Source organism: Lepidochelys kempii, chromosome 16 (genome assembly GCF_965140265.1).
Source record: "Lepidochelys kempii isolate rLepKem1 chromosome 16, rLepKem1.hap2, whole genome shotgun sequence".
Taxonomy (NCBI): domain Eukaryota; kingdom Metazoa; phylum Chordata; order Testudines; family Cheloniidae; genus Lepidochelys; species Lepidochelys kempii.
The window spans coordinates 5,117,317-5,132,129 of NC_133271.1; the positions used below are offsets into that span (position 1 = coordinate 5,117,317).

The following is a 14,813-nucleotide window of genomic DNA, read 5'->3' on the forward strand; positions in this document are numbered from 1 at the left end:
TCATCTAGTCCAACCCCCTGCTCAAAGCAGAACCAATCCCCAACTAAATCATCCCACCCAGGGCTTTCTCAAGCCTGACCTTAAAAACTTCTAAGGAAGGAGATTCCACCACATCCCTAGGTAATGCATTCCAGTGTTTCACCACCCTCCTAGTGAAAAAGTTTTTCCTAATATCCAACCGAAACCTCCCCCACTGCAACTTGAGACCATTACTCCTTGTTCTGTCATCAGCCACCACTGAGAACAGTCTAGATCCATCCTCTTTGGAACCCCCTTTCAGGTAGTTGAAAGCAGCTATCAAATCCCACCTCATTCTGCTCTTCCGCAGACTAAACAATCCCAGTTCCCTCAGCCTTTCCTCAGAAGTCATGTGTTCCAGTCCCCTAATCATTTTTGTTGCCCTCTGCTGGACTCTTTCCAATTTTTCCACATCCTTCTTGTAGTGTGGGGCCCAAAACTGGACAGAGTACTCCAGATGAGGCGTCACCAATGTCGAATAGAGGGGAACGATCATGTCCCTCGATCTGCTGGCAATGCCCCTACATATACATCCCAAAATGCCAAAATGACACTGACAACCTTAAACCAGCTGCCTCAGGAATCTGCCAAGAACTTTGCTAAAAATATGTTCCTCATCTTAACGACGGAGCTAAGACTTATCACACATCTTCCCACCTATATTTGAATAAAGCTCCTTCTGATCTGACAGCTCAGGCATTGTCAGTTTCATCTAGAACAATTTACAAACTTGGAACCTAATCCTGTAAACCCTTAATCATTCGATCAATCCCATTGAAAACAATGACAGGTTTCAGAGTAGCAGCCGTGTTAGTCCGTATTCGCAAAAAGAAAAGGAGTACTTGTGGCACCTTAGAGACTAACCAATTAAATAAATAAATTGGTTAGTCTCTAAGGTGCCACAAGTACTCCTTTTCTTTTTATTGAAAACAAAGGGACTATTTGCGTGTCTATGGACCACTTTTGTGGTAAGAGTTTCAGGAGTCTGTTCTGCTCCTATAAAAGAAGTTGAATCTCCCATTGAAATGCAATGTTTGGGTACAATATCATAATGCAGTTTAGGATACAGTTCTACTTAAAATTTGTCTTCTAATAAGTCACACATATGCTGAAATGGTTCCTCACCCAACTCCCATATTCCATATAAACAGACTGAAATACTACGTATTTTGGGGGAAGTGAGTAGTTAAGCATGTTGATATTTGTATATACAAACACCCATTTCATCACTGTACTGAAAAATATAGCTGAACTTAATTTTCTATGGAATTTGAATAAAGCTTAACAGCCCCAATTGTTTTCTGTGTTAATCAGTGTGAACCTGAAAAAATTACATGCCTTCTGAGAGAAAAGAATCAGTCCACACTTACTGAAAAAAAAAATCCCTTCGAACTGGTGTTCAGAAGAGTGCTACAAGACACATACATAACCTCATGAGCAGACGGCGGAGAGGATACCCTCCCACATTATGACCAGCAAAATAATAATTAATAATAAAATCTCAAAGAGGCAGAGGTTAACAGATTTGCAAACCTAAAAACCTGTGTTATGCTTTAAACCACCTCAGCATATACCTGGTTTATGAACATTACAAAGTTATCTGCAAAGGAACACTGAAGCCCATTTGATAGCAGCCTTCAACTACCTGAAGGGGGGTTCCAAAGAGAATGGAGCTCGGCTGTTCTCAGTGGTAGCAGATGACAGAACAAGGAGCAATGGTCTCAAGTTGCAGTGGGGGAGGTCTAAGTTGGATATTAAGAAAAAGGTTTTAACTCGGAGGGTGGTGAAGCATTGGAACGGGTTACCTAGGGAGGTGGTGAAATCTCTATCCTTAGAGATTTTTAAGGCCTGGCTTGACAAAGCCCTGGCTGAGATGATTTAGAATCATAGGGACCTCAGGAGGTCATCTAGTCCAACCCTCTGCTCAAATCAGGACAAATCCTAAATTTTTGGCCTAGATCCCTAAATGGCCCCCTCAAGGATTGAACTCACAACCCTTCATTTAGCAGGCCAATGCTCAAACCACTGAGCTATCCCTCCCCCCTAGTTTGTGTCAGTCCTGCTTTGAGCAGGGGATTGGTCTAGATGACCTCCTGAGATCTCTTCCAACCCTAATATTCTATGATTCTATAATTCTATGAACCTGAATGCATGCCAGCCAGTATGCCCTCACTGACTAAAGGCTCAGTCACACCTGAACAGCTAAAAATTAACCTTGCCATTTTAGGCTAAATGGAGTCATGTCACTGGCTCCATCTCTGTTGTTACATAACGGATAACAAAACTCCAGTGGGGCATGGTGCTGGCACATAGGGTCTCAGGTACGTGGTGTGATTTTTCAGAATAACTTTTGGGAATAGTCATGTACATGAAATAGCTGGTACTTATGATTATGCTATTTCTATGCATATATATCCATCTTGGTTTCTGAACTTATGAATATTAGCTATGTTTCCTACATGTTTGCTCCTGTGGTAACGCCCACAAGGTATTTAGCCAACACATGAAGGGACAAGTCAAGCTGAATGGCCCATTAAGGAACACTTAGCTCACAATGGACCCTGGAAAACGCCTGTCTACACTTAATGGACTTTTCCTGTGAACATTCTAACTAGTATATGGGTGGGGGTGATGGACATTTAACTTGCCCATGTTTCAGAGTAACAGCCCTGTTAGTCTGTATTCACAAAAAGAAAAGGAGTACTTGTGGAACCTTAGAGACTAACCAATTTATTTGAGCTTGAGCTTTCGTGAGCTACTGCTCACTTCATCGGATGCATACCGTGGAAACTGCAGAAGACATTATATACACACAGAGACCATGAAACAATACCTCCTCCCACCCCACTGTCCTGCTGGTAATAGCTTATCTAAAGTGATCATCAAGTTGGGCCATTTCCAGCACAAATCCAGGTTTTCTCACCCTCCGCCCCCCCCCCCCAAACTCACTCTCCTGCTGGTAATAGCCCATCCAAAGTGACCACTCTCTTCACAATGTGTATGATAATCAAGGTGGGCCATTTCCTGCACAAATCCAGGTTCTCTCACCCCCTCACCCCCCTCCAAAAACCACACACACAAACTCACTCTCCTGCTGGTAATAGCTCATCCAAAGTGACCACTCTCCCTACAATGTGCATGATAATCAAGGTGGGCCATTTCCAGCACAAATCCAGGCTTTCTCACCCCCCCACCCCCCCGGGGAACATACACACACACACAAACTCACTCTCCTGCTGCCAATAGCTCATCCAAACTGACCACTCTCCAAGTTTAAATCCAAGTTTAACCAGAACGTCTGGGGGGGGCGGGGTAGGAAAAAACAAGGGGAAATAGGCTACCTTGCATAATGACTTAGCCACTCCCAGTCTCTATTTAAGCCTAAATTAATAGTATCCAATTTGCAAATGAATTCCAATTCAGCAGTTTCTCGCTGGAGTCTGGATTTGAAGTTTTTTTGTTGTAAGATAGCGACCTTCATGTCTGTGATTGCGTGACCAGAGAGATTGAAGTGTTCTACAGTGGGGCGGGAGGAGGTATTGTTTCATGGTCTCTGTGTGTATATAATGTCTTCTGCAGTTTCCACAGTATTCATCCGATGAAGTGAGCTGTAGCTCACGAAAGCTCATGCTCAAATAAATTGGTTAGTCTCTAAGGTTCCACAAGTACTCCTTTTCTTTTAACTTGCCCATGTGACTCCAAACACCATCTTTCACAGTGAGACCAGATTTCCCTTTACTTGGCACTTGGCAGAAGCTAAAAGGTCCATTTTGCCTCTTTCCGGCTCCAGCCTCTGGACTATGAACATATACTGAGGGGAGCAACTGACTGAGGACTTTAAGGTAATCTGGAGCCTTCATATTTCCTTGATCCTTTGCAGATGGACTTATGAGTTAGATGTCGTAGAGAGACTGTTCTAGCCTCACTGATTGCTGATTTCTCCCTTGCAATGGACAAAGATAAGATTTCTGCTGACTTTCTCACATGAGTCAGCAGCCTTTGATACCTGTAGTATAAGCAACATAGCCCTTGCTTGAGTGGTTTTGTTCTTTCCTCTCCAAATGTCAAAGCCTGCTCCCATTGAACTCAATAGTAAAACTCCTTTTGATCTCAATAGGAACAGGATTTGGCCCCAAGAGATCAGAGAATGTGACTTTGATCAATTGCTTATCTGACCAGAGACAATTCTCATGCACGTTCTGCCAGGCTGATTTTGATTGCCTCTCCTGTATATCATGCTGAGGAAAATAATAAAACACTGTGGGCAGACGTTCTATCACACTGCACATGGCACACACAGTTCTATGCCTCCTTTCCATCAAACCCAGATGGCGCAGCATCTTTGCTTTCCTAGTGCCTGGCAGAGAGCAACACTTAGATAAAGGCAAGCTGGCAGGAGCTTAGTTTGGACATAAGGGAGGCACTGATAGTGTGTTAAGGGAAAGTGGGGTGATTGTCCTTCCTTTTTCAATTTGGGGTGCTGCTGGATCCTCAGTGACACCTGCAAGTACAGATGGCACCAGGGGCCCAAAGCATCATTTTACCACTGCATCTGCAGTTGTAAAACTTTAGACAAGTAAGGGGGGTGTCGGCGGGGATGGGGAGAGCATGGGGGCTCCAGACTGGGGGCGGGGAGGAGTCACATGGAGGGTCACATGGGGAAGTCACGTGCCCTCTCTTCTGTCCCTCCCATGAGTGCAATACTGGAAATAAATGATTTCTACTTGCACCACTGATCTATAATACAAAAGTGAATTGACCTGAATACATTGTAGCATGACCTGGTCTGCCAGCCTCACAGAAACATTAAAGATTAAAGACTTTGTTGATTGCTTCCCCTCATACTCAGGGAGAGTAGACCTGCAGGTGAACTCATCCCACCAGCTTGAACTCTGGGGGAAGAGAATAAAAATCCCTGACAAGAAGGAACAGTAACTCTCTGCTGCTTGAACTCTGAGAAGTGAAGATTCATATGTCCCTTCATGCTTCAACCACCATTCCAGGGGACATGCGCCCATGCTGATGATGGGTTCTGCTCAATAACGATCCAAAGCCATGAAAACCAACGCATGTTCATTTTCTTATCTGAGTCAGATGCCACCATCAGAAGGTTGATTTTCTTTTTTGGTTGTTCAGGTTCTGTAGTTTCCACAATGGAGTGTTGCTCTTTTAAGACTTCTGAAAGCATGCTCCATATGTCGTCCCTCTCAGATTTTGGAAGGCACTTCAGATTCTTAAACCTTGGGTCAAGTGCTGTAGCTATCTTTACAAATCTCACATTGGTACCTTCTCTGCATTTTGTCAAATCTGCAGTGAAAGTTTTCTTAAAATGAACAACATATGCTGGGTCATCATCTGAGACTGCTATAACATGAAATATATGGCAGAATGCAGGTAAAATAGAGCCGGGGACATACAGTTCTCCCCCAAGGAGTTCAGTCACAAATTTAATTAACGCATTATTTTTTTAATGAGCATCATTAGCATGAAAGCCTGTCCTCTGGAATGGTGGCCGAAGCATGAAGGGGCATACAAATGTTTAGTATATCTGGCACTTAAATACCTTGCAATGCTGACTACAAAAGTCCCATGAGAACGCCTGTTCTCACTTTGTGGTGACATTGTAAATAAGAAGTGGGCAGCATTATCTCCCGTAAATGTGAATAAACTTGTTTGTCTTAGCTATTGGCTGAACAAGAAGTAGGACTGAGTGGACTTGTAGGCTCTAAAGTTTTGCATTGTTTTGTTTTTGAGTGCAGTTATGTAACAAAAAAAAATCTATATTTGTAAGTTACACTTTCATGATAAAGAGATTGCAGTACAGTACTTGTATGAGGTGAATTGAAAAATACTATTTCTTTTGTTTATCATTTTACAGTACAAATATTTGTAATAAAAATAATATACCCTTTGATTTCAATTGCAACACAGAATACAATATATATGAAAATGTAGAAAACATCCAAAATATTTAATACATTTCAATTGGTATTCTATTGCTTAATAGTGCGATTAAAATTCCAATTAATGTTTTAAATTGCAATTAATTTTTTTCAGTTAATCGTGTGAGTTAACTGCAATTAATCGACAGCCCTAGTAAACGGTCTTTCCTGGGGAGGTGGGATACCAGACTTGATAGATCAATTGTCTGATATGTTTCTGGTCTTTGCTCAGTGACTGGAAGATTTTGGATGGACTCAGATACAAGAGTTTTAGAGAGGGTGTCTGTGCTATGGCTACGAGTTACATTGTCTTTACGTTTATTAACTTTTGCTTTTGGGGTGTCTGAGTACACATATAATGCAGTATGGTAATCAGAGTCTGCGTTCTGTAACTTGCTATGCCACTGATTCACTGTGAGGCCTTGGGGAAGTAACTTCCCTTCTCTAAACCTCAGCCTCCCCAACTGTAACATGGAGATTATACTGACCTAACTGACAAAGATCTTCTGAGGCTTAACTGATATTTGCAAAGTGCATTGAGAACACTGGACAAAATGCACTTCAGAAGGGTGAAATATCATTTAAGAAAGAGAAGCAAAGAGTGAAATGGACAAGCATTACACTTACATTGCTAACTGCAGATGGACAAACCCTCTTTGAAAGAAGCCAACAGCTAGACGGTTGTCCTTAGTAACTGTTTTATCAAAGGCCTAAGAAGAAAAATACAGACATGACACGAGTTAGCTAAACCACATAACAGAGCTAATGTCTGACAGATGTGATTGCAAGGCATTTGTTAGAGCTATGGAAGGGCATGGTGGCTGAAACCCAGGAACAGTTCCTGTGTGGGGGAGAATGCATGTGAACCATCAAAATGATTTGTTGCAGATTAGAACAGTCCCAGGAGAAAGTGATGGAATGTTCCTAAAATAACCCTGTTGGGAATCAGGATTGTGGAAAGCAGCCCCAGGCTTCTGTAATCTGAAGGCCTATTTGCCTGAAGCATAATTGGCTGTTCACACCTGGAAGCACCTTGTATAGCCTGTTCTTGGCCACTTCGAGCAGACACAGATGAGCTGTGGGAAGAATCATTTTGGGTACCACTTGGTTTGAGAGGGGATCATTGAAAGCAGGTGGTGATGGGGTGGAGAGTGGGGGATGCGAAGGAGAAAATGGAAAGATTCCCCACCATGCACATAAAAGTCAGTATTCCTGCTTATCTTAAACCCACAGATGGGCCTACTTCCCAGATGAATAAAGGGAACCATTGCATAGCTGTGGTAAACTTAGTTCATGGCAGTGGGTGTCAAAGCAGAACGCCATCCAGGAAGGTTATTTTAGTACGTGCTTTTGGAGAGTAAGGGGTGCATCTCCTCTACCATGATTATAAATAGGCAAAACGCAGATGGGAACGGACAAGGCCTGAAATCCTGGATTTTCTATATACTGGAACTGTCTGCATTTGAAAAGGGAGCCGTGTCAAGGCTGGTGAAAAGCACAGACCCAGGCCAGACTGTGCCCTCACCCTACACAGGGATATAAGGACAGGAAGGCTCCTTGGCCCTCTCCCTCCCCTGAATTTGCACACCCATGTGGGGCTGTAAGAGGGTCACTATGGCTCTCCATGGGGTACGCTGCTGTGCCTCAGTTTTTCCACATTGCTGTATTAACCTACAGGAAGAAAATATCAGACATTCACTTGACCCACACAAAGCCCATCAGTTCCTTCTCTGGTCTGCAGGACTTCATGGCTCTGTCCCTCCACCCTTCCCAGGGATCACCGAGCCCTTCCAGCCAAGCTTCTCCCTTCATTAGAGTAAAATACATCTTCAGCCTCAAAGAGCACGGCAGGCACTGTTCTCCCGCTACACACCTCCTTCCGCTCTGCCTTTTTCAGCAACTGACCTTTTATATAGAGTGGGAGTGAGCCCACCCCTTCCTTCCAGTTGTCTCTACTGCGGTGTTTAAATGTTGCTTGTAATTCTTAGACTTGGGAGCACTGGAAGTTGGGAGTCTGAAAGGACAGGAAACAGGAAGGAGGGGGGAGGAGTTGAGAGGCTGGGAGAAAGCTACCGAGGGTGCAGCAGCAGCAGCTTGGTAAAGAGGTTTCCACTTTGAAAATAAAGTCCTGTTGAAGCTTGTTAGTACCTTGCCTGGTTGATACAACACTCTACCGCATTGTGTGTTCTCTTGCAATCAATACAAACAGATGTGGCCCTTCCTTCTCTGCTAGCCCAGGGACAGGGTCTGTGCATCCCGTTGCAGGGGTACATGACAATCACACAGAGAAATGCAAACACACTGTACTAGTCTAGACTCTCCATGCTTTTTTCTTTTTCCCTTGCACTGACCAGGTAAACTAAGCTGGCACAAGGAAAGAACACTATCCACCTCCAAACAGTGACAGAGACCCACTTCAGCTGGAGAAGTTTTGCTGAGTCCGGCAGAATTCTTCTGGGGACCTATGCTGCTGCAGGGCTCCTTCTAAACCCATCACTACCCATTCCAGCACTGCGTATGCTTACATTGTTAGACATTTAGAACAAAATAAACTCGACTGTGGTGAGGAGACCTAGAGAGAATTCTTGTAAAAATGCAATATTTGTGAAATTATTCCATTGGAGAGCGTAAACGACCAACTAACATTACTGTTAGTTAATGGGTACACGCATGGCCCCACAGTATGCTAACATTTTTACGGATGACTTAGAAAAACGCTTCCTCAGCTCTTGTCCCACAACGCCCCTTCTCTACTTGCGCTACATTGATGACATCATCATCATCATCTGGAACCATGGGAAAGATGCCCTCGAGGAATTCCCCGAGGATTTCAACAATTTCCACCCCACCATCAACCTCAGCCTGGACCAGTCCACACGAGAGATCCACTTCCTGGACACTACAGTGCAAATAAGCAATGGTCACATAAACACCACCCTATACTGGAAACCTACTGACCGCTATACTTACCTACATGCCTCCAGCTTTCATCCAGACCACACCACACGATCCATCGTCTACAGCCAAGCTCCAGGCCTGTGTGGAGCAGGGGGACTGTGCTCAGAATCTGTGGGGAGCAGGCACGGGCTTGGGGTCTGGGGGGAAACTGCCCCCCAGCATGAGAGGGTGGAGCAGAGCGGGTTGGGGCTGGGTTGCTCCACTTCCTGCCGCCCAGTGATTGCAGGGCAGGCCCGACCCTGCACTCACAGGGCAGCGGGAAGTGGAGTGATCTGGCCCCAGCCTGCTCTGCTCTGCTCCCCTGGCTCCCAGCCTTGGTACTTGGGAGCAGGAGGGAACCGCCCCCCAGCACTCACCAGTGGCGCAAAGCGCCAGACCCCTGCTGCAGTCCCCCAGGATGTAGCTCGGGGGAAGGGGCGGAGTGGGGTTGGGGCGGGGGCAGAGCAGGGGTGGGAAGAGGCAGGGCATGGGTGGAGTAGGGGCGGGGGCTATGGGGGAAGGGGTGGAGTGGGCGTGGGGTGGGAACAGGGGCAGCTTTCCTGGCGGGATCAGCCGGCCAGGGGATGAGGCTGGCTGCTGGAGCAGCACACAGCTGTGTAGGGCACCAGGAAATTTGGGGCAATTTGGTTCCCCAAATTTCCTGATGCCCTATGCAGCTGTGTAGTTTGCGTATGGGTAAGGACAGCTCTGGTAATAACCTTTCATCATTAAGACCAGTTTGTCTGGGTGCTAAGTTTGTCTGGAGTTCCATGAACATAAGAATGGCCATACTGGGTCACACCAAAGGTCCATCTAGCCCAGTGTCCTGTCTTCTGACAGTGGCCAATGCCAGGTGCCCCAGAGGGAATGAAGAGAACAGGGAATCATCAAGTGATCCATCCCCTGTCACCCATTCCCAGCTTCTAGCCCAGGGGTGGGCACACTTTTTGGCCCGAGGGCCACATTGGGGTGCAAAAGTGTATGGAAAGCCAGGTAGGGAAGGCTGTGTCCCACAAACAGCCTGGCCCCCACCTCCTATTCACCCCCTCCCACTTCTCATCCCTGACTGCCCCCCTCAGAACATCCAACCCATCCAACCCCCCCCTGCTCCTTGTCCCCTGACTGCCCGCTCCCAAGATGCCCCACCCCAATCCTTCACCCCCAGGATCCCACCCCCTATCCAACCCCCCTGCTCCCTGTTCCCTAACTGCCCCCCTGACCGCTAGCCACACCTCTGCCCCCTGACAGGCCCTCCCTGGACTGCCACGCCTTATCCAACCCCTCCTGTTCTCCGTCCCCTGTCCGCCCCCCCACCCAGAACCTCTGCCCCATCCAACCGCCCCCAATCCCCAATCCCCTTGTCCCCTGACTGCCCCTCAGGACCCCCTACCCCTTATCCAACCCCCATCCCCCACCACTGCCGCCCTCCCCTTACCATGCTGCTCAGAGCAGCAGGAGCTCGCGGCCCTGTTGCCTGGATGGAGCCAGCCGTGCTGTCCGCAGGGCAAGCTAAGGCTGTGGGGGCAGGGGGACGGCAGGGGAGGGGCCGGGGGCTAGCCTCCCTGGCTAGGAGCTCAAGGGCCAGGCAAGGACAGTCTCATGGGCCGGATGTAGCCTGTGGGCTGTAGTTTGCCCACCTCTGTTCTATCCTCTGCAAGGGACACCATCCCTGCCCATACTGGCTAATAGCCATTGATGGACCTATCCTCCATGAATTTATCTAGTTCTTTTTTGAACCCTGTTATAGTCTTGGCCTTCACAACATCCTCCAGCAAAGAGTTCCACAGGTTGACTAACCAATTTATTTGAGCATGAGCTTTCGTGAGCTACAGCTCACTTCATCGGATGTTACTCTGAAACAGGTTGACTGTGTATTGTGTGAAAAATACTTCCTTTTGTCTGTTTTAAACCTGTTGCCTATTAATTTCATTTGGTGACCCGTAGTTCTTGTGTTATGAGGAGGAGTAAATAACACTTCCTTATTTACTTTCTCCACATCTGATTTTATAGACCTCTATCATATCCCCCCTTAGTTGTCTCTTTTCCAAGCTGAAAATACCAGTCTTATTCATCTCTCCTCATATGGAAGCTGTTCCATAGCCCTAATAATTTTTGTTGCCCTTTTCTGAACCTTTTCCAATTCCAATAGATCTTTTTTGAGATGGGGCGACCACATCTGCACACAATATTCAAGATGTGGGTGTACCATGGATTAATATAGAGGCAATATGATACATTCTGTCTTATTATCTAACCTTTTCCTAATGATTCTCAACATTCTGTTCACTTTTTTGACTGCCGCTGTACAGTGAGTGGATGTTTTCAGAGAACTATCCACAATGATTCCAAGATCTGTTTCTTGAGTTGTAACAGCTAATTTAGACCCCATCATTTTATATGTATAGTTGGGATTATGTTTTCCAATGTGAATTACTTTGCATGGTGAGACTAATATAGTAATTCAGGAGTGCCGATTTGTTACTGGCTTGGTGATATCTAATTATAGAATATACCACTAGATTGGCCTTTCAGTTGTAACCCACTGTGACAATTACATATGTTTACCATTAATGAGCCACTATCAATTCACAGCCACATTGGAAAAACCACCAGGAGTTTACTTAGATGTGCCATCACATATAAATCTAAGACACAGTCTTCACTGATTGAGGAAGGGGGAGAAACAGAATGTGAGAGAAACTCGCTTGTTCTCAGAGTCATGAGCAGGAACAGAATTAGATTTGTCTGATATCAGGCAACCATAAATTACTCTGAAATATGTACTGTAAGGTTTGTTCAGTAGCAAAGTATAATTTTCTTTTCCTCATTCTATCTGTGCTGTGGTAATACAAATAATAATAACTAGAAAATCTCCTAGGAAATAATATAATTGCAGATTTCCACATTCCATTCAGAGTTAACCATCTTTTCTCTTTCCCAGATAAAAGTAAACACAAAACACAAGATTCCCTTCCTACATTTTTGACTTGCTTTACTTTGTTTTCTTTTGCTCACCTGCAAGGCTCCCTCAGGGTTCCCTGTTAAGAGATGCACACAGCCTATGTTGAAATAGATCCTGGAGGATGGCTCTTCGATAGTGGAGAAGATTTTCAAGGCAGAGTCCCAGTCCCCCTTATCCATAGCCAGAATTCCTTCATGCCAGCCTCTTACTAAGTCTCGATATGCCATTTTCTCTCCGTATACCCAAATAAAACAGATTCCTCTCTAAAGTCCTTCAGGGTCTGGCTATCTTGGCAGCTGCCTAAAGCCTCACCCAGGTCTTTGCTGACAGACAGGTGCGCCTGCCTGGAATTCAGGACTAACAAGGAAGTTCAGCAGCCTCTAAGTCATACTTCGCTAAATACTCCCTTTATTACTCAATGGGTTCAGAAACACAAAGATTTCAAGGAAATGAGCAAAAGTAGGAGGAGTCATCCTAAATATCTGCCTCAACATAGACGGTGAGATTGACATCTCAGTTACACACACTTGTGTATAACTGAATGCAGGTCTGGCCTCAAATCTGTATAAAGCATATAAAACACAGATTTGTTCATGTATTGCATTGTACTCTAAGTATTTCACTGTATTTAACAAAGAAAAGGTGGAATGCATAAAATTAGATAGGAAACACTTCTGGCCAGGTGCTCTGCCTTTCTCTGTGTTCTGTGAAGGGCCTGGGAAGCTTTTGGACACAGTCAAAAATAAAATAATCATATTAATACAATGCAAAAATGTTACGGCCAAATGATTCAACACAGGATCCTAAACTTCATGCACAAAATATGTTCAAACTCCACATTTCACATGTAAATGTAGGATTTATGTTCACAATTTAAACATTAGGGTTCTGGCTGAACCCCAATAAAAATGCTTTCCAAAGCCAGTTAAGGTTGCTAAATGACAACAGCATAGTTACCTATCACCTAATTTAAGTGCCAACTACTTAAAATCAAGGATATGAATAGTTAAGGACTCTGAAATCTCACGCTGCCCACATAATAAAGGAATCTGTTATTCCTGTGCAGTATAAAAAAGATATGTTCTATCATAATCCAGCAACCTCCTTCAGTAGCACAAGAAAGAGAGGCAGCTAAACAATTACTAAATCAATTCAGCAGTAGGAGAGGTAACTCACTGCCCAATCTTCTTCTCTGGAATTTGGACAAGTCATGGCTCCTTTGCCAGTTTGGAGCCCTTTTCTTACTTGGAGAGACCCTCACAAATTGTAAGCCTGCTGAATCCACCTGGAGTATGTGGCTGCAAAGAGTGGGTGTGTGTTCTGAGTAACAAAAAGCCAATTTGATTAGGGACAAAAGAAGGGTACAAATAGGTCTCCCTGTTTGTGCAGCTTTTTTGTATTGAATGGTGTTGTGCCCTAGTGAACCAGTGGGTTCCTCTGCTTAGCATTTGGAATGACAGTCTAGTCCTAGTCCCTCTTTCTGGGATATTAGGGTTGAATAGCAGTATCAAGAGCCCATCTACAGTTAAGAACCATCTCCATTTTCTTTTCAGGGAGAGGAAAAACAGCTCTCCTTACATGCTGCTTGGAAGGTTTCTTTCCTGTGCCAGTAGCAACAGATTCTGTCGAACAGCAGATCTCCAACTGAGTCATTTTGTGGGGCACTTTATAAGATATGAGACAGATCTTTCTGTGGCGCCATATCATGTCAAATACACCCCAATCACTTATTGCTCATTTTACAAACATTCTGCAGACTAGGAATTCCATGAATCATCGGTGTGCCAGAGCATCACCTGAGAACTGCTGCTGCTCCCCTTTCTTTTTGGCATGAAAACAGTTCTGTTGATTAGCGACTTTGGGAAGCCATACTTCTGTATTTACATCTCATAACAGAATTTGATATTTTTCCTGTGCTAATTACGCAAAGTCTCTTACAAGAGGCTCTTAAGAAAACTAAGTAGCCATGAGATGAGAGGTGAAGTTTTATCTCATTAGATATTGACAGCGAGGAGACAGAAAACAAGAAGTTTGAACTAAAGGCAAAAGGTTAACAGTGAGTTGCCCTAAGATCTGTATTAGAACTGGAGTGGTTTAATATGTAAGCAATCTGGAATAAGGGGTGACAGGGAGGTGACAATATCTGTTAATGACACAAGATTATTTAATTTTAGTCAAGGCGAGGCAAGACTGTGAGGAACAAAACTAGCTGACTGGGCAGTATGATGGCAGAGAAGATACACTGGCAAACGAAAGGTTGCCCACAGTAAGAAATAATTTAACCTATGTATACACGTTTTTGGGATCTAAAGGAAATGTAAGCACTCAGGGAAAAGACCTGGACGTCACCGTGGATAGTTCTGAAAACTTATGTTCAATACATAGCAGAAGTCAAAAAGCAAGGAAAACGTTAGGCAATCAAAATAACAGGAGAGAAAACAGGACTAAAACCATTACGTAAAGCGATGTTATATTTTCATTCAGAATGCCGAGTAGTTACCCCAACTGAAAAAAGACAGAGCAGAAAGAGGGGAAAACAGCGATACAGAGCTCCCGATGGGCTGGAGCCTGGGCTCTGGGACCCTCCATCCTCCGCAGGCTCCAGCGCCCGGATTCTAGCCCCATGGGAACACACACGCTGCCCAGCGGCAGGGTCCTTCCAACCCGAGTCAGGTGCCCTGGGCTCTGCGACTCACTGCTGGGGGGCTTCCCAGTAAGACTGAGGCAGGCGGGCGGGCGGGCGGTGGCGACAGGACAGGCTCCGCAGGAGGCAGACTGAAAGGATCGGCCCGTACCGAGAAGAGCCCAGGAGAGGGGACATGCGAGGGCACCCAAAGCCAAGGCAGTGGGGACACCGGGCGCCCTCCTTCACCCTTCGCCGCGTGTGGGCCGCGACGGGCTGAGGGCCCAGCGCCAGCCAGGCCGGCTTGCAGGCGCCAGACGAGGTGGGAGCT

The 14,813-nt window shown here is 45.3% G+C and overlaps 1 protein-coding gene across 7 annotated transcripts in view; it reads right to left on the reverse strand.

Moving 5' to 3' along the window:
- Positions 1-13,830, reverse strand: part of NOXA1 (NADPH oxidase activator 1) — a 58,955-nt gene extending 45,125 nt beyond the window's left edge. For 5 of the 7 annotated variants that reach the window (XR_012155272.1, XR_012155270.1, XR_012155269.1 and 2 more), the window contains exons 1-2: positions 11,913-13,827; positions 6,588-6,670 (exon numbers count right to left, since the gene is read on the reverse strand). Coding sequence is in view for 3 of the 7 variants with exons in the window: in XM_073314592.1 (XP_073170693.1) it covers positions 6,588-6,670; positions 11,913-12,086 (257 nt within the window). In the remaining 4 variants the exon portion in view is untranslated. Of the gene's footprint in view, positions 1-6,587; positions 6,671-11,912 lie in introns of all 7 variants that reach the window. The other 2 variants (XM_073314593.1, XM_073314594.1) reach the window with 2 other exon arrangements.
- Between the last annotated feature and the right edge of the window lie 983 nt (positions 13,831-14,813).